General features: G+C 45.8%; 1 protein-coding gene across 7 annotated transcripts in view; it reads left to right on the top strand.

Annotated features, from left to right (window-relative positions):
• Positions 1-2: 2 nt before the first annotated feature.
• Positions 3-25537, top strand: part of TECPR2 (tectonin beta-propeller repeat containing 2) — a 106860-nt gene continuing 81325 nt past the window's right edge. For 6 of the 7 annotated variants that reach the window (XR_009264818.1, XR_009264819.1, XM_058740326.1 and 3 more), the window contains exons 1-2: positions 3-133; positions 14107-14397. Coding sequence is in view for 5 of the 7 variants with exons in the window: in XM_058740326.1 (XP_058596309.1) it covers positions 14179-14397 (219 nt within the window). In the remaining 2 variants the exon portion in view is untranslated. Of the gene's footprint in view, positions 134-12395; positions 12492-14106; positions 14398-25537 lie in introns of all 7 variants that reach the window. The other variant, XM_058740327.1, reaches the window with a different exon arrangement.

Raw genomic sequence — 25537 nt, forward strand, 5'->3', positions numbered from 1 at the left:
TTCCGGCTGTCGCTCGGCAGTGTCGGCCCGGTTGCCCAGGGAACGGGCTCCCGGCAGCCCCCGCGGCCCGGAGTCCGTCCCCGCCTCCTCCGGCCGAGCCGGACCGACGAGTCCGGAGGGGCCGTCGCGGGAGGTGAGTCCGGCGACGCCGCCGTGGGCCCCACTGCCCCCGCCTCCCGGCCCGCGCCCCTTCCTCGGCCTCCCCGCCGCCGCTCACACCTCCCCCAGGCCGCCCTTCGCTCGCCTCGGCGCCTCAGGGTCGCATTGCCCATCTCGCCCCCGTTCCCGGCCCCCGCGTCTCCCCGGCGGGTGGCCGAGCCCGAATGCCACAACACTCGAGGCGCCAGGCTGGTCTGGCAGAAGCCAGCGGTCCCCGGAGGGGAGCGGTGGTTGCCCACACGTCCTCGGCCCCGCTGGCCGTCCGGCCCCATCCCCGGGCCCTCGCTCCTCCCACTCCGCGCCTTCCCTCCCTCTGCCGCACCCTCGTTCCTCGTCCCTCTGCCTGCCGGCCCGCGGCTCCCAACGCCGCTGTCTCGTGATTGACGTTGCGTTCTGTCCCCCGACCCTGTCAGTCCGCTGCCTTTCTCCGCGCGCCAGCACTGCCGGCGCAGACCTTGGCACACACCTACTAGGTGCTCCGTAGGTGTTCGTTAAATGGGTAAATGAAGGACTCCTCCCTCAGTCCTGTTTGAGGGTCTGGGAGGCAGAATAGGTCCTGCGACGTAAAGAATGGGGTGCCGTGGAGTGAGACCCGGGTTCAGGTCACAGCACTGCCCCTTCCTAGCTGTGTGCTCGGGGCAAGTGATACCACCTCGCTAGGCTGCAGTTTCATCATCTGTAAAACGGAGATGATAATAGTTTCTACCTCTGTCTTGGTGGGAGGATCCAGCGGGTCCGTGCGGGTAAAGCGCTAAGCACCGAGCCTGGCTGGCACCTGACACATTTCAGTAAAGGGTAGCCCCTGCTGAGTTACCCACATGCTGTCCTCCCGTTTCTCTTCCCTGCCCTTTCTTCTCCCTCACTTTCCCTCTGAGATTCAGGAATTTTATCCCCTTCCTTCTATTCCATCTGTTGGCAGAATGTGGGTTCCCAGCCTGGGTGCACATTTGCCTTACCTGCTGGAGGGATGAGTTGCACTTGGGGTTGGCTCCCTTCCTGTAAACCCACTGGGAGCAGAATCTGGGAGGAAAGCCCCTGTATTCTGTGTCGTCACCAGTGTCTCCCGGTCTCCTAAGCTGCAAGGCTGTTTGTACTTTCTTACACCCAGCAGAGTGCACCTCGATAAGCCTCTGACCTTGTGGGTTTGTTTTTTTGTTTTTTTGTTTTTTTTTTGGATAACCCAACTTACATCCCCTGTTGGTTCATTCAGCAGGTATTATTTGAGTCCCTTGTATGCCTGCCACATACCAGGCTCTAGGGATGCTGTGGTTCTAGGCCCTACCCTCAGGGAGCTTTCTAGTTGGAGAACCAGCAGGTGCGGGTGTAGGGACTGCTTTACCCGAGACCATGCTGGGGAAGTTGGGATAAGGATAGTCCCCCTGGAGGAGTGACTAGCCAGTAGCTTTTGTTGGGTTTAAGTTATTTTGTAGCCACATCATCATTTTCTTTTTTTTTTTTTTTTTTTTTTTTTTCAACGTTTTTTATTTATTTTTGGGACAGAGAGAGACAGAGCATGAACGGGGGAGGGGCAGAGAGAGAGGGAGACACAGAATCGGAAACAGGCTCCAGGCTCCGAGCCATCAGCCCAGAGCCTGACGCGGGGCTCAAACTCACGGACCGCGAGATCGTGACCTGGCTGAAGTCGGACGCTTAACCGACTGCGCCACCCAGGCGCCCCGCCACATCATCATTTTCAATAGAAGATTGTCTTCTTGTGGATCTGCTTTCCATTTTAGAAAGGTAACACTTCAGGTTTGAGGAAGGTCATTTTATATTAGCTTCCGTGTAGTTTGGACAGAACGGCTACTGGAACTTCGTGGGGAAAAAAGGAAGGTAGCAGGCGTCAGGAGGAGCAGTCGATTGAACTTGGAAAAGTGAAGGGCCGATACACATAAGGAAAACGAGCTTTGGTGTCGATCCTGGAGAGATTTCTAGATACAGTGAAGCACAAGGAGCTTGGTAGAATCAGGAGGGAAGAGTTCCCAGCTCTGCTGAGGCAGACGCGAGCTGTTGTTCGAAGTGTGTGGTCAGGTTCACTAAGACCTGGACTCCAGAGACCAACGAGTTTTTGCATGATGGTGGGTGTAGCTGAGGTAGAATGGTCTTAGGTTTTGGAATATCATGCTTAGGGGATCCTGGCTTCGGGCTCTGAGAGCTTAGTTTACAAATAGGTGTCGAGTGCTGATTGTACCGTGCGCCAGTGGTCTTTCGAAGCACCACAAGGTGTGTAGACTAGAAGGATGTGGGGGAAGAAAGAATCCAGGAAAGAAGCTAGACAACTAAAGATGAGGTGCCGTGTGATGACGAGGTGCTCAGTGTTCTCCGAAAGCAGAGAAAGACCAACTGTTAGAGAGAGGCTGTGAAGGTTTCCCAGGGGAGAACGAGTTCTTACAGGGTGTGTGGGGGGGGTGGCGAGAAGGGAGGAAGAGGCCTTTGCAAAGACGAACAGGTCCTGGTGTGTTCAGGGCCTGTGCTGGGAAGCTCATTGCAGCTGCGGGGTAGAGTGTGTGGAAGGAAGGGTGGCCTGGCACCAGGCTAGATACACATCTTTTTAAAAAATGTTCTCCTTCCACGCTTCCGTGAGGCTATAGCCTGTGTGCACCGGCCAGCCAGCCAACAGGCATGGCAGCGGGGCAGTGACATTCGTCTGGGAGATAAATGACTTCATTCCCATTGTGCTCAGCCATGAGATTTTAACACTTGAAGGAGTGATGGATGCTGTAGCCAGACTTCAAAAATAGATTGTACATCAGGGATACTGATTGTCTTCCTGGAGATTTTGGAGACAGTCCTTAAAGCATCTGAGTTGTGGAGTGCTCTGGCAGTGCAGGGTTCCTGTACTGAGTGAATGGTGTAGACTGTACATTGTAGTCCTTGCTCCAGTTTTGAAAAGCGGCCCACCAAGGTGGCATCAGGGTGCTTGCTGTCAGCATGGAGAGCGGCTGACACCCTTCCAGTGATGGGGTCGATGGTAGGCGCCATTGTGGGGAGAAGCATCCTCACTGGAAGAATGTTGTAGAGTGATGTTTTGTACTTTTAATGGAAACATTTGTGACCAAGGAAGCATTATTGATTTTAAAGATTGGGTTGAGGGGCACCTGGATGGCTCAGTCGGTGAAGCGTCCGACTTCAGCTCGGGTCACGATCTTATGGTCTGTGAGTTCGAGCCCGGCGTCAGGCTCTATGCTGACAGCTCGGAGCCTGGAGCCTAGCCTGCTTTGGATTCTGGGTCTCCCTCTCTTTCTTTGCCCTCCCTTGCTCATTCTCTGTCTCTCTCTCTCTCAAAAAGTAAACATAAAAAAAAAAAAAAGATTGGATTGAGAATATTATTTTGCAGTAAGACCTGAAATTAACATCTTATTTATTCAATCAGCAAATCTTTACTGAATATCTGCTCTGTGCCAAAGATATTGTTAGGTACTGGGGTTTACATTTGTTGCGTATATTTTCATGAGAGATCATTGAACTGCTTAGCAGGTAAAGTGACTGAAGGTTGCAATGAGAATCACGAAGGACGTACACAAGGTGACAGGACAGGGAAGAGGGGTGGAGGGACTACAAGCCATCTGCCCAGGGAGGGCCTTTGCGAAGGCAGGTTTGTGGGGTCAGATAAAGGATCACTGGAGTAGAGGGGATAGAGGCCTGAGGAGGGACAGAGGGGGCCAGTGCCGCAAGAGCTTGGTGGCCAGGTGGGGAGGGATGGGGATGTGATGGGGGAGCCAGGAAGGCTGGCGGCACAGAGCCTGATGAGGCCACCGAAAGGCATTTGGTTATTTGAGCCCTGGGGGACCCCTGAAGGATTTTGAATGGGATGGGTTGTATGAGATGCACCCGTTTCTCTTTCAGAGAACTCTTTTTAAAAAGGGGGGCGTTGGGGTGCCTGGGTGGCTCAGTCGGTTAAGCGGCCAACTTCGGCTCAGGTCATGATCTCGTGGTTCGTGGGTTCGAGCCCCGCGTCAGGGTCTGTGCCAACAGTTCAGAGCCTGGAGCCTGCTTCAGATTCTGTGTCTCCCTCTCTCTCTGCCCCTCTCCAATCACACACACACTCTCTCTGTCTCCCAAAAATAAATAAAATGTAAAAAAAAAAAAAGAAACTTGAAAGGGGGGGCGCACCTGGGTGTCTTCCAACTCTTGATCCCCCTCCCGCTCGTGCACATGCTCTTTCTCTCAAGATAAATAAATAAACATTAAAAAAAGAAAGACTTTATTTTTTCAGAGAAGTTTCAGGTTCACAGCAGAGTTGAAGAGAAGGTACAGAAATACTTTATATACCCCTGTCCCTGCGCTTACACCGCCTCCCCCGTTGTCAGCATCCCCCACCAGAGTGGGACGTTCGTTACAATTGATGAAACTACACGGACACATCATAATCAACCAGAGTCCGTAGTTTACATTAGGACTCACTTTTGGTGGTGTACATTCTGTGGGTTTGGACAAATGTAAAATGGCACGTATCTGCCATTATGGTATCAGTATTTTCACTGCCCTAAAAATCTTGTGCTTTTGTTTTTTCATCCCCTCCCCCGCCACCCCTGACAACCATTGATCTTCTAACTGTCTCCATAGTGTTTTGCCTTTTCCAGAATGTTACATAGTTGGAATAATAGAGGATGTGGCCTTTTCAGATTGGCTTCTTTCATTAATACGCATTTAAGGTTCCTTTCTGTCTTTTCATGATTTAATAGTCCATGTATTTTTAGTGCCGAATAACATTCTGTCTTCTGAATGGACCACAGTTGATTTATACATGCACCTACTAAAGGACATCTTAGCTGCTTGCAACTGTTGACAATTATGAGTAAAGCTGCCATAGGTATCTGAGTAAAGGTCTGTGTGTGAAGGTACGTTTTTAGCTCCTTTAGGTGAATACCAGGGTATCTAAGTGCTGGATCATATCATAAGATTATGTTTAGTTTTTTTTTTTTTTTTAAGTAGGTTCTATGCCTAACATGGGGCTCAAACTCACGATCCCAAGATCAAGAGTTGCATGCCGTATGGATTGAGCCAGCTAGGTACCTCAGGTTATGTTTAGTTTTGTACAAAAACCACCAGATGGTCTTCCAGAGTGATCGTACCATTTCGCATTCCCACCAGCAATGAATGAGAGTCCCTGTTGGACCATCCTCGGCAGTATCTGGTGTTGTCAGTGTTCTGGATTTTAGCTCTTCTAATAGGCGTGCATCTCATTTTTTTTAATTAAAATTTTTTTCTTTATTTTAGAGGGTGCACGAGTGGGGGAGGGGGCAGAGGGAGAGAGCGAGTGACTCTTAAGCAGTCAGTGTGGAGCCTGATCCTAGGACCCTGTCTGTGATCATGACCTGGGCCAAAATCGAGAGTCGGAAGCTCAACCGACTGAGCCACCCAGGTGCCCCATGTGTATCTTATTTTAATTTGCATTTCCCTGATGACATATGATGTGGAACATCTTTTCATGTGCCTATTTGCCATCTGTAGATCTTCTTTGGTGAGGTGTCTTATTAGGTCTTTGGTCCATTTTTTAACCTGGTTGTTTGTTTTCTTATTGTTGAGTTTTAAGAGTTCTTCGGTTTGGGTAACAGTCCTTTATCAAATGTGTCTTTTGCAAATCTTTTCTTCCAGTCTGTGGTTTGTCTTCTCATTCTCTTGACATTTTCTTTTGCAGAATTTTTTAGTTTTAATGAAGTCTAGCTTATCAGTTATTTCTTCCTTGGATCATACCTTTAGTGTTGTATCTAAAAATGTCATCACCATGGGATGCCTGGGTAGCTCAATCAGTTCAGCGTCCAACTCTTGATGTCAGCTCAGGTCTTGATCTCAAGGGCCATGAACTCAAGCCCTGCATTGGGCTCCACACTGGGCATGGAGCCTACTTAAAGTGAAGTAAAATAAAATAAAATGTCATCACCATACTCAACGTCATCCAGGTTTTGTCCTGTGTTATTTTGTAGGAGTTTTATAGTTTTGTGTTTAAAAAAGAATTTTTTTTTTAATCTTCATTTATTTTTGAGAGAGAGACAGCGTGTGAGCGGGGGAGGAGCAGAGAGAGAGGGAGACACAGAATTGGAAGCAGGCTCCGGGCTCCGAGCTGTCAGCACAGAGCCCGACGCGGGGCTTGAACCCACAAACCGCGAGATCATGACCTGAGCCAAAGTCAGTCGCTTAACCGACTGAGCCACCCAGGTGCCCCTATAGTTTTGTGTTTTACATTTAAGCCTGTGATCCATTTTGAGTTAATTTTTGTGAAGGGTATAAGCTCTGTATCTAGATTGCTTTTTTTTCTTTTTCTCTTGCTTTCTTTTTCTCCTTCCTTCCTTCCTTCCTTCTTTCTTTCTTTGTTTTTTGCATGTGGACGTCTGCTTGTTCCAGCGCTGTTTGTTGAAAAGACAACATGTGCCCCATTGCATTGCCTTGGCTCCTTTGTCAGGGATCAGTTAATTATATTCGGGCAGGTCTGTTTCTGGGCTCTGTATTTTGTTCTGTTGATTTATTTGTTCTGCCAATACCACACTGCCTTGATTACTATAGCTCTAGAGTATGTTTGGCAGTCAGGTAGTATTGTCCTCTAGCTTTGTTCTTCTCCTTCAGTATTGTGTTGGCTCGTGGCTATTCTGGTTCTTTGCTTCTCCGTGTAAATTTAAAATAGTTTTGTCGATAACCACAACATAATTTGCCTGGACTTAGATTAGATTGCATTCCCAACTGTAAATCAAGTTGGGAAGAGTTGACATCTGGACAGTTTCAAATCTTCCTACCTATGAACATGGGGTATCTTTCCATTTATTTGGTTCTCTGATTTTGTTCGTGAGAGTTTTGTAGTTTTCTTCATATTGATCTTATGCGTATTTTGATAGATTTAGGCATAAGTATTTCATTTGGGGGAATGCTAATATAAATGGAATTGTGTTTTTAATTTCAAATTCCACTTGTTCATTGCTGGTATATAGGAAAGCAGTTGGCTTTTGTATGTTAAGCTTGTATCATCACCTTGCTATGATTGCTTATTAGTTTCAGTTTTTTGTTGATTCTTTCAGGCTTTCTACATAGATGATTATGTCATCTGCAAAGACAGTTTTATTCTTTTCTACTCTATCTTTTGTGTCTTTTTCTTGTCTTATTGCATTGGCTAGGACTTCCAGTGTGATGTTGAAAAGGAGTGGTGAGATAGGGAGCTCCTTCCCTTGCACCTGATCACAGTGGGGAAGCTTTGAGTTTCTCACCATTAAGTGTGCTATTAGCTGTTGTTTTTTTATAGGTATTTCTTGTCCACTTGAGGAAATTTCTCTCTATTCCTAGTTTACTGAAGTTTTTAGGATGAATAGGTGTTGGAGAGCTGTTCCTTCTTTTTCTTCTTTTTGCAATAATTTTATTGAGGTATAATTTACATGCCATATAATTTACCCATTTAAAGTGTACAAGTTGGGGGGCGCCTGGGTGGCTCAGTCGGTTAAGCGGCCGACTTTGGCTCAGGTCATGATCTCGCGGTCCGTGAGTTCGAGCCCCGCGTCGGGCTCTGTGCCGACAGCTCAGAGCCTGGAGCCTGTTTCAGATTCTGTGTCTCCCTCTCTCTGACCCTCCCCGGTTCATGCTCTGTCTCTCTCTGTCTCAAAAAGAAATAAACGTTAAATTTAAAAAAAAAAAATAAATAAATAAATAAATAAAGTGTACAAGTTGGGGCGCCTGGGTGGCTCAGTTGGTTAAGCATCTGACTCTTGGTTTTGGCTCAGGTCATGATCTCACGGTTCGTGGGTTTGAGCCCCACATGGGACTCTGTGTGGACAGTGTGGAGCCTCCTTGGGATCCTGTCTCTCCTTCTCTCTCTGCCCCTTCCCCGCTTGCTCTCTCTCTCACAAAATAATAAACTTTAAGAAAAAGTTGTGCAAAGTATTTAAAAAATAAAGTATATAGTTCAGTGGTTTTTAGTGTATTCGTGGAGATATGTAATCATCACTACAATCAGTTTTAGAGTTTTGTCGTCATTCTAAAAAGAAACCCCATACCATTTAACAGTCACCTCCACCCACATTCCCATCTTCTTCCAGCCCTAGGCTGTCACTGATTTACTTTCTGTCTCTTTAGGTTTGCTTATTCTGGGCATTTCATATAAATGGAATCAGTATGTGGTCTTGTGTGTCTGGCTTCTTTCACTTAGCATCATGTTTTCAAGGTTCATCGTGTTATGCATGGATCAGAACTTCATTCCTTTTTATTGCTGAATAATATTCCGTGGTGTGGATATACTGTTGTTTTGATGGACAATTGGTGTTGTTTTAAATTTTTACTATTATGAAGGTAATATTATGAACATTTGTGGACAAATTTTTGTGTCGACATATGTTTCATTTCTCCTGAATATACAGCTAGGAGTAGAATTGCTGGGTCATGTGGTAACTCTGTTTAACCTTTGAAGAGCTGCTAGACCCTTTCATAGTGGCTGCATCATTTTATTTTCTACCAGCAACGTATGAGGGTTTCAGTTTCTTCACATTCTTATTAACACATCTTTTTTTATTATTATTATAGCCATCCTAGTGTTTAAAGTGGTATTTCATTGTGGTTTCATTTTGCATTTCCCTGATGATTAATGATGGTGAGCATCTTTGTTGTGCTTCTTGGCCACTTTTTTAATGTTTGTTTATTTTAGAGAGAGAGAAAGAGTGCAACCAGCGTAGATGCAGAGAGAGGGGGACAGAGGATCTGAAGCGGGTTCTGGGCTGACAGCAGAGAGCCCAACACGGGACTTGAACTCACAAACTGTGAGATCATGACCTGAGCTGAAGTCAGATGCTCAACTGACTGAGCCCCCCAGGTGCCCCAAATTATTGGCCACTTTTATGTCGTCTTTGGAGAAACATGTATTCAGATCCTTTGTCCATTTAAGAATTGTCTTTTTGTTAATTGATTTTTTTTTTTTTTTTAATTTATTTTTGGGACAGAGAGAGACAGAGCATGAACGGGGAGGGGCAGAGAGAGAGGGAGACACAGAATCGGAAACAGGCTCCAGGCTCCGAGCCATCAGCCCAGAGCCTGACGCGGGGCTCGAACTCACGGACCGCGAGATCGTGACCTGGCTGAAGTCGGACGCTTAACTGACTGCGCCACCAGGCGCCCCTGTTAATTGATTTTTAAGAGTTCTCTATATGTTCTGGATACAAATGCATTATGAGATATGTGATTAACAAATATTTTTCCCAATTCTGTGAGTAGTCTTTTCAGTGTCTTGGTGGTGTTTTTTGGAGCACGAAAGTTTTTAATTCCGATGAAGTCACAGAGTTCATTCCCACTGCTGTGTGTGAGCTTAGGTTCTAGAGGGCAGCTGTGGGAGCAGGAGAGCAGGCATTAGAAGAATGTCGCAGAGGCCCAGGTGAGACACGTGATGGCTTCCTCCTGGTCATGGCCACAGCTGGTGAGAAGGGGCCAGGTGTGAGGTAGGTTAGGCAATAGAGTAGATGGAATGAGGTGAGGGGCTGCTCTGGGGGTAAAGGAGAGGGAGAAGTCAGGCACGAATAGTAGGATTTCAGCCCCAAAAATTGATTCAAAATTTGATTATACTGCCCATTATCTGCCACAGAATTGTGATAATTTTTAATCTGTGCTGGGGCCTGCAAGTGAAGGGATCCTTACACATTTTTGAAGTTGACAGTGTTATTGTTGATTGCACCAAAGAGATGATTCCAGGGACTCTGTCCTTCCACGAATACCTCCTGAGCCACCGCAAGTAAACATATAATCCAAGCTGGAATAGTGTACCTGCCCTGCAGATGAGTTTCGAGGCGTATCTTCCGGCCCCTTGTAGCCAGGCCGCAGTCTCAGATTCCTTCATATGGAGATTATGGAGCTGACAAGTGAATGGTATCAGATCAAGGGAATGGATTTTTAAATTTGACAGAGCTGCTTTGAGGAAAATGGCTTTGAAAGGAGGAAATAGTACTGGCTGACGTTTGTGAAGTGCTTAGTCCTTCCACTTGCTTCCGAGGAGGCCTCGTCCACTAAAGCAGAAATTAGAACATTTTGGTTCGGAAAATTTTGGTTTATGCATAGAGTGTGTTCGCTGCAGCTTCTCTGTACAGATTAAAAATCGTGTTCTGGCGGAATATTTAATGAAATGGCAAATGCTTCTGGTTTATAAAGTGAAAAGCTGTGTGTGTCTGCACATGTGTGTCTGTCACTACCTGTAGATGTAGCATGTCTCTGTACAATGGGATTATTTTTTTAATGTTTTATTTATTTTTGAAAGAGAGAGAGAGAGACAGAGCGTGAGCGGGGGAGGGGCAGAGAGAGAGGGAGACACAGAATCCCAAGCAGGTTCCAGGCTCTGAGCTGTCAGCACAGACTCCCCGACGCAGGACTCAACTCACCAGCCGTGAGATCATGACCTGAGCCAAAGTCGGACACTCAACCGACTGAGCCACCTGGGCACCCCCGTACAATGGGATTATTAATGCCATTTATTTAGTTCTTTGTAATTTTCCATACTTCAAAAATTTTAAAGTTTGTTTTGAGAGAAGGGGGGAGGGGCAGAGAGGGAGAAAGAGAATCCCAAGCAGATTCTGAGCTGTCAGCGCAGAGCCCGATGTGGGGCTCGAACCCATGAACCATGAGATCATGACATGAGCTGAAACGAAGAGTTGGACACTTAACCGACTGAGCCACCCAGGCACCCCTCAATTTTTTTTGTTAATTTGAGATAGAGTGTGCGTGCCTTCGAGCTGGGGGTGGGGAGATGAGAGGGACAGAGAGAGAGAAAGAGAGAGAGAAGAATCTTAAGTAGGCTCCACCTTCAGCACAGAGCCCAACGTGGGGCTCAATCCCACCACTGTGGGATCCTGACCTGAGCCGAAATCAAGAGTTGGACACCGAACTGACTGAGCCACCTAGGCACCCCTCAGTTTTTTGACGGTGAACATTTATAACTGTTTAAAAAAATTTTCATTTTAAAAACTTTGTATAAATTATGGCTTCTCGGTGTGTTCGCATGTACACGCCCATCAAGGAAACAAAGCCTTTAACTGCTCCTATGCTGCCTTACGCTTGAAGGTGGAAAGATTGTTGAAATAGCAACAGTGTCCTCATCTGTACAATGGAGATAACAGTGGTCCTGATTTGGCGAGGATTTAATGGGTTAGTGTGCTAAGGATAGTTTCTATGAAGTAATAGCATTAGCGATTAGTGCTGTTGCTATTGTCATTCTTTGCATTTTGGATTGTTGTCCCATGTCCTTAAGCGATCTACCTCCTTTCCCATGGTATCTGTCAGCGACGGTTTTCACTTGAGTGCATGAGGCCATTTCATTTTCATTTGATTCCTGCATCATCTGAGTCTCGCCCACCTTTCTGGAGTACTCGCATAAATCAAGGATTAGTCTTGCCCTTGCCTAGTTATAGGTTTATGAACCGTGCTGTTGTATGGACGGCACAGCATTCACCATCCAGATGCCTGTTGCGTCAGCCATTTAAAGCTATGTGTGTGTTCACTTCAGCGGCACATACACTGAAGCTATGTGAGCTTGGGCACATTTCGGAACCTCCCAGAGCTTCAACCTCTGCTACAAAGGGATGTATCAGTCAATTTTCTTTCTTTTTTTTTAAGATTAAAAAAGAAATTTAGAGAGGGACAGAGCACGCACGAGAGGGGGAGAGGGGCAGAGAGAGAGAATATATATATATTTTTAATATTTGTTTATTTTGAGAGAGAGAGAGAGGGAAACAATCCCAAGCAGCCTTCACTCTGTCGGCACAGAGCCCAACTCGGGGCTCGAACCCATGAACTGTGAGATCATGACCTGAGCCAAAATCAAGAGTCAGATGCTTAGCTGGCTGAGCCACCCAGGTCCCGAGAGAGAGACAGAGAGAGACAGAGAGAGAGAGAGAATGAATATCTTGAGCAGGCTCCATGCTCAGCACAGAGTCCAACATGGGGCTCGATCCCATAACCCTGGGATCATGACCTGAGCCGAAATCAAGAGTCAGCTGCTCAACCAACCGAGCCACCCAGGGGCCCCAGTCAATTTTCTTAACCATCACAGAGGGATGTGATTCTTATTATTACCATTAGGGGAGCTCTCACAAATTACACTGCTTGCTTCTTCGTATTGACTATTGTGATTATCAAATGAAACAGGAATCTGAAAATGCTTGGATCGCTGGGTATGCCATAGAGATCCAGGGGGGTATTATTCCTGCAGTGAGTTGAGGCAAGATTGGAGAAAAAGTGATTGTTTTGTTGGTCTTCCGCTCCTGTCACTCCTTCCTTCCTTGCAGATTTTCCTCGTACACAACTCATTCATCTATTCAGCAAATACTTACTGAGTGCCTCTGATATGCCTGATCCTTTTCTAGGTGCTGGGGGCTACAGAGGTGAGTGAGGCAGATGTGGCCCTGCTCCTGTGGGCCTTACAGACCGGTGATGGTAGAGGGGGTCAGGCGGAGACGGCCAGTCAAAAGAGAAGGAAGAAGAAGTGTGACAAGTAAAGCAGAGAGAGGGGAGCAGAGAGTGCTTGGTGGTGGTGGTAGGAAGCGCAGTGTAGGGGATGGTCAGGTGGGACCTCGTGGATAAGGGGACATTTTAGCAGACACCCACATGCTGAGAAGAAGCAAAATCTGAGTGACACCTGGACAAAGAGCATTCCAGGTGGGAGGGACAGCCCGGTGTTGGGGCCCCTGGGTGAGAATGAGTCGGGTGTGAGTTTCATTATAAGAGAACTTGAAGTTGGTCAGTCAGCTTTATAGAAATCAAAAAGCGACAGTTCAGCAGACCGCAGATCCGGGATCCTAACGAGTTCTTACTAGAGGGGCTTAAAGTCTCCGTAGAACTGAAGGGCTAGAATATACCCCTCCAGCTCTGATCAGGATCGGGCACCGCCCGTAGCTGCTGCTTGTCTGTCAGAGCTGTGATGGCGCGACTGGAAAGACTCCGGACCTGGACTCGGGTCTTGGCTTTGTGGTCACGGGCAAGTCTTGTGACCCTTGGGTCCTCAGGCCCTTCTTCTCAGAGTTGGAGGTGACGCCAGTGATCTCACAGGTGGGACAAGGAGTAAATGAGTGGCTGAACCCTTCATAAATGACAACACACTGTGTAAGGACCGAGTCTCTTTATTGCGGGAGGCTTTGAACTCAGAGTGCCGAGAGGTACGGGTGTCAGGGTGGAGCAGGTGCATCGCGGAGGCTCCGAGCGTCGAGGGGGCTGCAGGCATCCAGCTGAGGGACGTGCTTCTCTGCTGTCTCGACACAGCGAGTGTATTTCCACACCAGGACTGGTTCGTTGTCCTCCTGGGACAATGGCTTTCCTCTTTCTCTTCATGTTCCGTCCGTCCTCACGAGCTTTGTACTTCAGGATGTTTCCAGTGAAGCCTTTCCCACTACTCTCTCCCTCTTATCAAGACCTATAGCTTCGCACCCAATCACATGTGGTTTTGTGTGTCTTCACTGTTTCTTTTTTTTTTTTTTTTAATTTTTTTTTAACATTTATTTATTTTTGAGACAGAGAGAGACAAAGCATGAACAGGGGAGGGCCAGAGAGAGAGGGAGACACAGAATCTGAACGGGCTCCAGGCTCTGAGCTGTCAGCCCAGAGCCCGACACGGGGCTCGAACTCACGGACCGTGAGATCGTGGCCTGAGCCGAAGTCGGATGCTTAACCGACTGAGCCACCCAGGCGCCCCTCTTCACTGTTTCTTTTGCCTGCCTGGCTAGATCATAAACTGCTCGAGAATAAGAACTGTTTCTAATATTCTTTCTGTTTCTCCGTAGTATTTATTAGCACAGTATAAATTATAGAGGCCAGTACATACTGACGTGCACGTTGAATTAAAGTGCTCGAAGTGATCTTAATGACACCTGGTTTACTTTCTCCGTTGAAATAAGCCGCAGCTGTAATTTTTCCCCACCTGCAAGTTCCTCGAGCCCACCGCTAAACATGACTTCTCTTTGGCGTGACCAGACGTTGAAAGAATTACAACGTCTTTTTCTTTAGCCCCCAGGTTTCCCCAGATGCCAATCAAACGTTCCTCTTCCTGCCTGAAGATCATCTGCGGAAACCTCGGCCATGGCATCAGTATCAGAACCGGTTACCTTCAGAGAGTTCTGCCCTTTGTACTATCTCCTCAATGCCATTCCCACAAAGGTGCAGAAGGGTTTCCGCTCCGTCGTGGTCTACCTCACAGCTCTCGACACCAATGGGGACTACATCGCGGTGGGCAGCAGCATCGGCATGCTCTATCTGTACTGCAGACACTTCAACCAGATGAAGAAGTACAACTTTGAGGTGAGTCTTGCTTTTCTTTACTCCTTAGTATGCAAGAGGCATGGCCGACGTTGGACACGCTCGTGTCTCCTAGGATGGGGTAATTTACTTCCGATTTGGCCTTGGTATCTCACCCAAACACTACTTGAAAACCATCTTTAATTGAAGTGGGATATAGCTAAAGACGTTGGTTTATTTTTGTTTTTACTTTTTTCCCCCTGCCTCTAGAAGTTTAGCACCACTTTAAAAGAGAACATTTTAGTGTTAATATGTAATAGAAAACTTTGGAAGTTGGTACTTTCTTCTACATATTTTTGTTTCTCAGGGTACCTTGACTGACTCGGTTAAATGATCTCTAGTTATTGTGCTGAAATTATTATGAAGAAAGGACTAGTATCAGTATTGGCTAGCTACCCAAACAGGTACATCTGAAATAAGATCTCTCCTTATAGAACATTGCTGTTAGAATCTCAGCCAACCTCTGTTCTGTGTTGGTTGACTTCAGGCATTGCGTGTCTGTGTATTGTAGATGCTGGTAGGCACTAAATAAATATTGACACATCATCGTCAAATTCACCTACTTAGTCAATATCTGTGGTTTATTGAGTACGCGGCTTTTGTGAGAGACTCCCAAGGTGACTGAGTTATGGCTTCTCCCTCATGGCCTGGTGTGGCTCTACTATTCCTGTAGTTAGTGGGCTTTTATGGACGTCTTTAGACAAGACTTTTGTGTTTAGGAGTGCCTGGGTGGCTCAGTCAGTTGGGCGTCCAACTTCGGCTCAGGTCATGATCTTAACATTTCATGGGTTCGAGCCCTGCATCAGGCTCTGTGCTGACAGCTCAGAGCCTGGAGCCTGCTTCAGGTTCTGTGTCTCCCTCTCTCTCTGCCCCTTTCCCACTCATACTCTGTCTCTCTCTCTCAAAAGAAATAAACAGTAAAAAAAGAAAAAAGAAAACAAAATGATAGACCTGATTAAAATGTATCAATAATTATATTAAGTGGAAATGATCTGTACTTATCAATTAAAAGAAGTTAGTCTAATGGAGAAAAAAATTATGAACCAACTATATATTGTTCATAAGAAACTCCATTAAAAATTAAAAGGATGGGGGCACCTGGGTGGCTCAGTCTGTTAAGCGTCCGACTTCAGCTCAGGTCATGATCTTGTGGTCCGTGAGTTCAAGCTCCGCGTTGAGCTCTGTGCTGACAGCTCAGAGCCTGGAGCCTGCTTCAGATTCTGTGTCCCCCTCTCTCTCCGCCCCACCCCTGCTTGTGCTCTGTCTCTATCTGTTGTTCAGAAATGAATAAACATTAAAAAAAAATTAAAAGGATGGAGAAAGGTATGTCATGTAAATGCTAATTAAAAGAAAGTTGGAGTGGCGATGTGAATATCAAAGTAGTCTGAGCAAAGAAATAACTAGGGTTAAAGAGAGCCATTCCGTTGGAAAAGACACAGCAGCCTTACGTGTAGGTACCTTAACAAGCAAACTCCACAATAGACGGAGCAAAAAGTCTCATAACTGAAAAATCAAGAAATCCACAATTCTAGTTGGAGACTTCAGCACTCGTCTCTCAAGGATATAGAAATATAGAAGAGCTGAGTGACACTATCAGCTGACATTGTCTCATTGACATTTACAGAACGTTCCACCCAACAGCAGATGAGGGTGTGTTCTTCGTAAGTAAACGTGGAACATTCACTGAGACCATATTCTGGGTCATAAAACGTGTCTCAACAAGTTTAAAGTAGAGCAGACTTTGGTTCTCTGTTTCACTCTCTTTTCTCAGTTTTTAGTTGAAGTGTACTTGACATAAAGCGTACAAATTTTAAATGTACAACTTGGTGAATTAGCCTAGTTGTACAGCCGTGTGATCCCTAGATCAAGATGCAGAACGTCTTCAGCAGTCCAGCGGACTCCCAGCGCCGGCTGCCAGTCAGTACTCCTCTCGCGGGTGCCTGCTCTTCTGACCTCTAACACTGCAGCGTACATTTGCTAGCCCCTTAGGTTTTAATTCACTGCTAGGTCATCTTTGGCATTAAGGTGTAGCGTTGGAGCACTCGCGCACGTGTGTGTGTGTGTGTGTGTGTGCTCCAGAAAGTGTATTTGGATGGAAGTGGAACAGAGGGCAAGGATATGGAGCAGCGAGGGTTAAGGCCAGAAAGGCGGGTGGGGCCTCGAACATGAGACTGTAGGCTGGAACCTGCTTCTGGGGCAGGGTCAGCTCTGGGACCCTTGTGGGCTGTGTGGGCTAGGGGCCAAGTGTGAATTCAGACCCTTTACTCGGGTTGCATTTCAATCCAGTTCTCTTTTATAAAACACATGTGGCTTATTGATACCATTGTATTGTCCTTTTTAAAATATAATTATATGACTGTTTTTTAAAGTTCACCACCAAACTCACGAAAACTTAGAGAAAAGCGAGTGTAATGTTCCCCAGAATGAAACTACAGTTACCCCTGACCGTCAGTTTTAGAGTTTTACCTAGAATTAGCTTTCTCTTTATCCTATGATGAGCCCCATGAGCTTTGAAGGAGGTGATGTCCTAGCACCAGGGGTGCCCAGATTTGGGAGAATCAAGTACAAATTCTTGGAACCAGCAGATGAAGAGGGGACTCCAGGAAAAGTCATATATTACATGTATATGTCCGCTGGCTTTCTCTTACGGAGGGATCAGAAAAAAATGTATTTTACTGGGGCCAAAATCCAAACTTGACAGCCCCAAGTATCCAAAACATTTTCCAAGCACCCATTTGGTGTAGAATACAAACCCGTAATTGTGGAAAATCACAAAGGAAGTGCAAAATAAAAATTCCGTTTTGGAAAGAACGCGGAATTTGGAATTAGAATACTGGGGTGGGAAAAGAAAGCTAAATATCCGTCTGTAAAACATACGGGAAAAGGTCTGCAGGAGCACTCCTGACTCTCCATCATGATTCTCTAAATCTCTGTGGGGCCTGAGAATGGGGTAGGCTAAGGGAGAGGGTGTGAAGAAGTATCTTTTTGTTTTCTTTAAATGCGGTGGAATCATTAGAATTTTTTGGTAACAAGAATGTTTTCCTATTTCCTTGTTTTGGTTTTTTTTTTTTTAATGTTTCTGAAGTTTATTTTCGACAGAGAGACAGAGTGAGCGAGGGACGGGCAGAGAGAGGGGGAGAGAGAGAATCCCGAGTAGGCTGTGCACTGTCAGCACAGAGCCTAATGTGGGGCTCTACCTCACAAACTGTGAGAGCACGACCTGAGCCAAAATCAAGAGTTGGACGCTCAACTGACCGAGCCACCCAGGCGCCCCCGTATTTACTTGCATCAACACAACAACACAAAGCTCTGTTTTGAGTGTTGGCTGTCGGTTATTAGCTACGTGATCCTAGAGATGGATTAACTGTTTTGTTGTTCTGGTCATTTTTGTCTTCGGAGCTGGCTAGGTCTTAGAATAATTTGGCACAGGGGTGCCTGGGTGGCTCGGTCGGTTGAGCGTCCGACTTGGGCTCAGGTCATGATCTCACAGTCCATGAGTTCGAGCCCCGCGTCGGGCTCTGTGCTGACAGCTCAGAGCCTGGAGCCTGCTTCTGCTTCTGTGTCTCCCTCTCTCTCTGCCCCTCCCCTGTTCATGCTCTGTCTCTCTCTGTCTCAAAAATAAATAAACAAACAAACAAAAAGAATAATTTGGCACAATTCCCATGTTTTTCAAAAAAAGAAATGGTAAGATTCCTGCTCCACTCCACACAGCTGGTTGCCTGACCATTATGCTCATTTCCTATGAGAGAAGACAGGGCCTCCACAAAAGTCTGGATTTGGAAGACAGTGGAAACCAGATTCAGAGTCTCTGGAATTTCCAAGTGAAAATTGAGAGATGCATCAACTAGTTTCATTTAGGGGAAATCTAAGATTTTATAGGAAGGTAAATAAAAATAAAAGTTAGTCTACCCTCTCATGAACCCATGTATGGCATGGATGAAAGATGATGTTTTTAAATGAAGTTCTGTTTCTAAAGAAGGAAAGCAGACCTTATATGTGCTAAATACAGCCTGTCGTGTGTTTTCAAGAATAATACTTTTGGAAACCTTTTTTCCTACACGAGTTAGTGGGAGAGGGCAGATGGAGACACAAGAAGTTCTTCTAGCTCGTGCCAAAAGCACAAGAAACTGTGAGGAGCTAATAACGAGTATAAAAATGTTATAAAGTTGTTAAATATATGGGTGTGAAATACGTAAGAACAGACCGGAACGATAAGTTGACCTGAGCTTCTGATTTTCTCTTTGGAAAGTCATTGTATAACCTCTCTTCTTAGCATTCAGTGAATGGCGGAAATTCCACGGATTCACCCCCAGAGCAGTCTCTGCGCTACCTGGTTCTCACTTCTGCAGCTTGTCTGCACTTGGGTCTCCAGGAGTTCATTCAATAAGTACCCAGTGCGGGGACACCTGGGTGGCTCCGTCGGTTGAGTGTCCGACTTCGGCTCAGGTCATGATCTCGCGGTGTGTGAGTTCGAGTCCTGCATCAGGCTCTGTGCTGACAGCTCGGAGCCTGGAGCCTGCTTTGGATTCTTTGTCTCCCTCTCTGTCTGCACCGCCCCCCACCCCCCCACCCCCGCCCCACACACACTCTGTCTCTTTCTCCTTCAAAAATAAACATTTAAAAAGAAAAAAGTACCCAGTGCTCACCGTGTGCTAGGCCCGCTTGAGGTCCTGGAGAGGCACAGAACAGGGCAGGCAAGGCCCCTGCCCTCAGGGGACTCGGAGTCTAGTGGGGAGCCAGAGCCGCCAACACGTAGACGAACAAGAAGGGGGTCTGAGGGGAGAATAAAGCGGAGGAGGGGGTGAGGAGCTGCAGCGCGAGGCGTTGCAATTTTAAATAGGAAGTTCAGGGAAGGGCTCGCTGAGCGGTGACAGCTGAATGGAGACCCAAAGACAGTGAGCAGCATGATGGACGTGCTGTTACAGCGGGGGCAGAATATTCCCAGTGGAAGGAAGGAGAGGCCTGAGCATGGGAACATGTCTGTGATGTTTTCCAGTCAGGAAACTCATGCTTCAGAATGTTATGAACGTTTCCTTGACTTTTACCAAGTGTGTGTGTGTGTGTGTGTGTGTGTGTGTGTGTATAGATTTTTTTTTTTTTTTAAGTTTACTCATTTATTTCAACAGAGAGAGTGCATGCACGTGAGAGAAAACAGGGTAGGGGCAGAAGGAGAGGGAGAGAGGATCTTAGGCAGACTCCATGCCCAGCACAGAGCCCGACTTGGGACTCGATCCCACAGACCTTGAGATCATGACCTGAGCTGAAATCAAGAGTTGGATGCTTAACTGACTAATTAGGATCCTATGATCTAAATTCTGGCATGTCAGTAGCATTGCGGTATAGGGTTTCACTGGTATCCTCAGCATGGATTGCTTCAATTCATTAACTAATGGTAATTTAAAATTGTATTTGCAATTGTAATGACTCAAGAAGAGTCAAGATACTAATGGCAAAAGAACAAGATGGGAGGGGTTGCTCTACTGGGTTAGCAAGGCTTATGAACCTTCAGTAATTAAGCTGATTGTGGTTGTTAGCACAAGAATAGATAAAGAGATCAGATCAAAAAGAATAGAACAGAGAACCCAGAAAATCCATACATATATGATCGCTTGAGGTTTTGCAAAGATGCTATTACAAGGTTGTTCTACTAAATGGTGTGGGACATTTGGATATGAGTATTTGGGGGAAAGTGAAACTTGATCCCTACCTCACTTCAGATGTTTATTCTGTCTCAACACTTTAAACGTATTATATCATCATCTCCACTGCTGGGACTCCTGCTGGCCATCAAATTGTTTTCCTTTGTAGGTAATCTGCCTTCTGTCTCTAAGATTTCTCTAGTGGTGGTGTCCCGGGCCCTAGGGACTTCCTTCAAGTCCAGTGGATGTTCCCTACTCCAGTTTGCCCTATGGAATTAAGGAAATTATTCCAGAAAAGGGGATGCTTTAATTTAACTTTTGGATCATCAAATAGTTATGTAAATATTTAAACTTTAAACTGTGGTTCTGTGTTAGTAAAAGGATAAAAGTGAAACAATTCTTTTGAATTTGATGAATATCTTACTAGAGTCTTCTTAAATGTTTCTAGGTATTTTCGATCTATTATTTGATATGCTAGCAGTTTCTCCTAAAGGTTAAGCTTTGGCATATCGAGAGACACTCATGAAGAAAGGCTTGTCACATTTCACAGCTCCCATGAGCTCACTCGCAAAGAACGCTTCCCCTTCGTACCGTTTTGTCCTGTGTATGAAGGGAAAACCGCCTGCCAAGGAGCCTGAGGAGGTTGGTGGAATGCTGCCCTGATGGTGAAGTGTTTGTTCAGAAAATCATCACTGGCTTCTTTCAAATCAGTCTCTTCTTAAATTTTTTTATCGCTAGATTTCCATTTTGAGGGGGGTTAAGTTGCCACAAGGCAACAAGAAGTGCTCCTGGGAAGTTGGAAAGGAGGGAAATGTAAGAGTCAGCATACGATAGATGAGCCCTGAAATGGACAGAGTCTCCTTAGAGAGACGGAAGAGTGACTCCCAGGCCAGAATAAGACTGAACTGTCCCCACATCAAAAGAAAAAGGGAAGGGTACCTGAGTGGCTCAGTCGCTTAAGCGTCCGACTTTGACCCAGGTTAGCCCCGCATTGGGCTCTCTGCTGTCAGCACGGAGCCCGCTTCAGATCCTCTGTCCACCCCCACCCCTCCCGCCCCTCCTCTGCTCATCCTCTCTCTCTCAAAATAAATAAACTTAAAAAAAAGAAGAAGAAAAGAGGATGTGACGGCAGGAAGAGAGCGTATAGTCTGCTGGGTAACTTGGGAAAAATCGGGCCGAATTACCCATGTAGCTGGGAGTCCCTTTGAGAGCTGAGACCCCCTTGGCATGGCCGGTCCTAACGCTTACCGTGGCTTGCGCAGAAATTGCTCCCTGCTAGCCAAGCAGCTTTTGACTAAGACTTGCTGCCCATGCGCATCAGCCAGTGGGGGAAGAATGTACAGGTCCTACGTACGTGAGCATTCTGGTTTGTGTGACCGTTAGTTCTTTATAAAGTAATAAACTGGCTTTTTGGTTTAAACTTTAACTTCTTGTGCATGAGATGCCCACCCTGGGCACTGAACACAATAGGACACTGAAAAAACTGAGTTTCTGAGTCAGGAAGGTTGAGGGCCAGAACCTCCACGTGCTGGCTCACCAGTCTGAGTCTGTGTTGGGCACGTGTGTGCACCGTAGTGCGTAAGGGCACGTGCACATGTGATGAAGCTGTGAAAAGCAAGGGGATAAATTCCAATTCCAGGATAGTGGTTTTGGTGGCATGAGGGTATGCAGGTAGGGAGAAGGGCCCAGAGGGCTTCAAAGGTGCCCTCGACGTTCCCTTTTCCAGGCTGGGTCAGGACTCAGTAGACGTTCGTTTCATGACCATTTAAGCAGTTGTCTACAGTCATGTCGTATGTAGTCTTGTATATGTGAACATATTTCATCATTGTAGAAATGGAAACGAGAGACTCCCATGCCACGAGGCACTTGGGATTCAGCCAACTGGCATCGTGAAGGCAGCAATCTTGTCTGCCCCGCCCCTCATACCCGTCTGAGCTGACCATGTCCTTCCCGTGACCCCCCCGTACCTGTGTGTCAGTGACAGTAATGCTTGGTTCCTGTATGTGTTGATGGGTCTTGTCCTTTTCCTGGACCGTGAGAGCCCCTGAAAGGGACACGTTATTCGTGTCCACACGACAAGCACAGGGAAGCCATCAGTAAACACGATTGCTTAATCTTCAGCGTGCGTCTCATTGTAAATCAGCAATGCATTTATATATTTTATTTTTTAATGTTTATTTCGAGAGAGAGAGAGAGAGAGACAGAGCGTGAGTGGGGGAGGAGTAGAGAGAGAGGGGGAGACACAGAATCCGAAGCAGACTCAAGGCTCTGAGTTGTCAGCACAGAGCCTGACGTGGGGCTCGAACTCACAAACTGCAAGATCATGACCCCAGCCGAAGCTGGACGCTTAACCGACTGAGCCATACAGGCGCCCCTGTAAAAATCCCATTTGTAAATAATGTCTTAAATGAAGGATTGGCTTTATGAAATAGAAATACTGTTTAAAAAGATGGATGGTGGCTTTGTGCCTTCCGTTTTCTAAAACAGGTTTTGTGTATCCTGATCCAGTTGTCAAAAATAAGCCTCGAATATTTTCTCCACCTGTGTCTTTTTATTCTGTGTGGCACTTGGTGATAGCCTCATCTCAATTACCCCCTCTCCCTGCGGGGGTGTATGTAACTGGGGAGCCCTGAGCCTGCCGCTGTGCCCACCCAGAGCCACGCTTCCCACTGGCGCTCCCGGCCTGTGACTGGGTGCAGCTGGGACACAAGGCACACCTATGCCCATGAAGCTGGTGACTCCTGACAAGTGACTCTGGCTTGGGGGTTCCTGATGGCGAGGCCACAACTTTCTAGAACTGCACTGAGGTTGGAGATTAGCCTGTGCAACTCCCCTTCCTTCCCTTGTCTCCATCTCGGGTCGCAGACCTGCACTGTGAGTTGACAGTTCTCCCCGCCTCTTCCGGCTGGGTTTGCCCAGACAGATGTCGCCCCTGTCTGCTTCCACTGGCAGGTCCTGCTTTTTGGCAGATTCGCGTTAACTCAACAGTGTGGTTCGATCTTCCGGGCCTTCGATAGCCTGCTTCTGTCAGTTGCCATGATGGGAGGGTTGAATCCACCAACAGAAATAGTGCATTTGTCTTTCTGTCCGTTTCTGCTTCATGCATTTTTAAAAATTGTGGTAAAACCTACAGAACATAAAATTTATCATTTTTCCATTTTTAAGTGTATATAGTTCAGTGGTATTCAATATAGTCAGGTTGTTGTGTTGTTTCGTGCATTTTAAAGCTCTATTGTTTGGTACTTATACATTTAGGATTGTAATCTATTTATTGAATAGATCCTTTTATCACTATGTAGTATCTCTTTTTTATCTCTGGTGATATTCCTTGTCTACTTGGGTGGTGGTATAGCCTCTCCTGCTTGCTTACAATCAGAGTTTGCATGGTATATCTTTTTCCATTCTTACCTTTAGTTTATCTGTGCCTTTATAACTAAAGTGCATTTCTTGAAGATAACATAAAGTCAGGTCTTACTTTTTTATTCAGTTTAACAATCTCTAGTTTCTTTTAAGTTTATTTATTTTGAGAGAGAGAGAGAGAGAGCGCGCGCGCGCGCGCGCGCGCGCGTGCACAAGTAGGGGAGGGGCAGAGAGGGGGCTGGGGAAAGGGAGAGAGAATCCCAAGCAGGCTCTGCGCTTACAGTGCAGATGTGAGGCTCAAACTCATGAACTGCGAGATCATGACCCGAGCTGAAGCCAGATGTTTAACCAACTAAGCCACCCAGGCGCCCCTGCTTTTTTTTTTCTTTTTAAGTAATCTTTATGCCCAGCATGAGGATTGAACTCACGACCCTGAGATTGAGAGTCGCAAGCCTACTGACTGAGCCAGCCAGACGGCCTGATAATTGGCATATTTAGGCCATTTATATTGAACGTAATTATTGATATGGTTGGGTTTAAGTCAGTTTCTCGGCCTGACAGCTACTGACACCTTGGTCTGGGGTGCTCTCCTGGGTATTGTAGGTGTTTAGCAGCATCCCTGCTTTCTGCCTACCAGATGGCAATTGTATCACCTCCAATTGCAGCAACCTCCAGAAACTGTCACATGTCCCATGGACAGGCTGGGGGACAGACCTGTCCCCAGTTGAGAGCCATCGGTTAGGTCTGCCATCTTGGGAATTGTGTTCTGCTCATCCCACCTGTTCTTTATTATCTTGTTTTGTTTATTTTCTTTTCCTGCTGTCTTTCAGACTAATTATTTTTTCATATTTCTATGTTATGTCCACTATGGCTTGTTAGGCCCTCCCGCTTTTCTTTCTTAGCAGTTTTTCTAGGATTTACAACATGTGTCCTTTAACTTCTCTCCATCTACCCTCAAGTAATGTAACATCACTTCACAAATAACATAAGAACTATTCAACAGTTTATTTTACTTGTAGATTTTGTGTTGCCGACATATAGAAATAGAGTTGATTAATGTGTATTTTACTTCCATTGTATTTTATAGATTTCTTAGGGTTTTCTACACAGGTGATCACTTCTGCCTGTGCAGGAAGCATTTTACTTCATTTTTGCCAATGTGTATGCCTTTGCTTTTTTTTTTTTTTTTTTTTTTTTTTTTTTTTACTTGAGTGACTGCACTGGCTGGGACCTCCAGTACAATGTCCACAGTAAGAACGGACATCTTTGCCTTGGCGTGTACGTGCATTAGCTGTAGATTCCTCATAGATGCTTTTTGTTTCTACTTAATTCTGTTCCTAGTTTTCCGAGAGTTTTTTAGTCATGAATGAGTATGGAAGTTTGTCATATTTTTTCTGAATCTGTTGAGATGATAACATGATTTTCTTCTTTATTCTATTAATATGGCATATTCTATGTATTGAGTTTGATTGTTAATCCAAATGTGTATTGCATCTGTAAACCCCACTGTGTAATGATGTATTATCCTTTTTAAAATCTTGCTGTCTTCCTTTCGGTAATATTTTATTACGGTTTTTTTTTTTTTTGTATCTATATTCATGAGGGATATTAGCCTATAAGGTTTTGTTTTGTTTTGTTTTGTTTTGTTTTTGGCCTTTAGTTTTCTTACGATGTCTCTGGCCTTTCTCATCTAAACGCAAATGTCAATTACTCTTGATATTTTGCTTGTCTGAATGTCTCTGTGTCTCTAAGTTGTTTAAACAGATCTCTATTCAAAGCTAACAGTTTTTCTATCTTAGCACTTTGAAGATGATCTTCCATTGTCTTCTGGTCTCCATTGTTTCTGTTGAGAAGTTTTGTTTTTTTTAAAGAATTTTCTTTTTTTTTTTTTGAGAGTGAGCATGCACGTGCATGCACGTGTGCAGGGGAGGGGCAGGACGAGAGGGAGAAGGAGGATCTTAAGCAGGCTGCATGCACAGCATGGAGCCCAATGAGGGGCTCGATCTCACCACCAGGAGACTGTGACCTGAACCAAAACCGAGAGTCAGACACTTAACCAACTGAACCACCCAGGTGCCCCTAAACATTTTATTTTCAAGCACTCTCTACACCCAACATGGGGCTTGAACTCACAACCCCGAAAT

This window comes from Neofelis nebulosa, chromosome 7 (genome assembly GCF_028018385.1).
Source record: "Neofelis nebulosa isolate mNeoNeb1 chromosome 7, mNeoNeb1.pri, whole genome shotgun sequence".
Classification (NCBI taxonomy): Eukaryota; Metazoa; Chordata; class Mammalia; order Carnivora; family Felidae; genus Neofelis; species Neofelis nebulosa.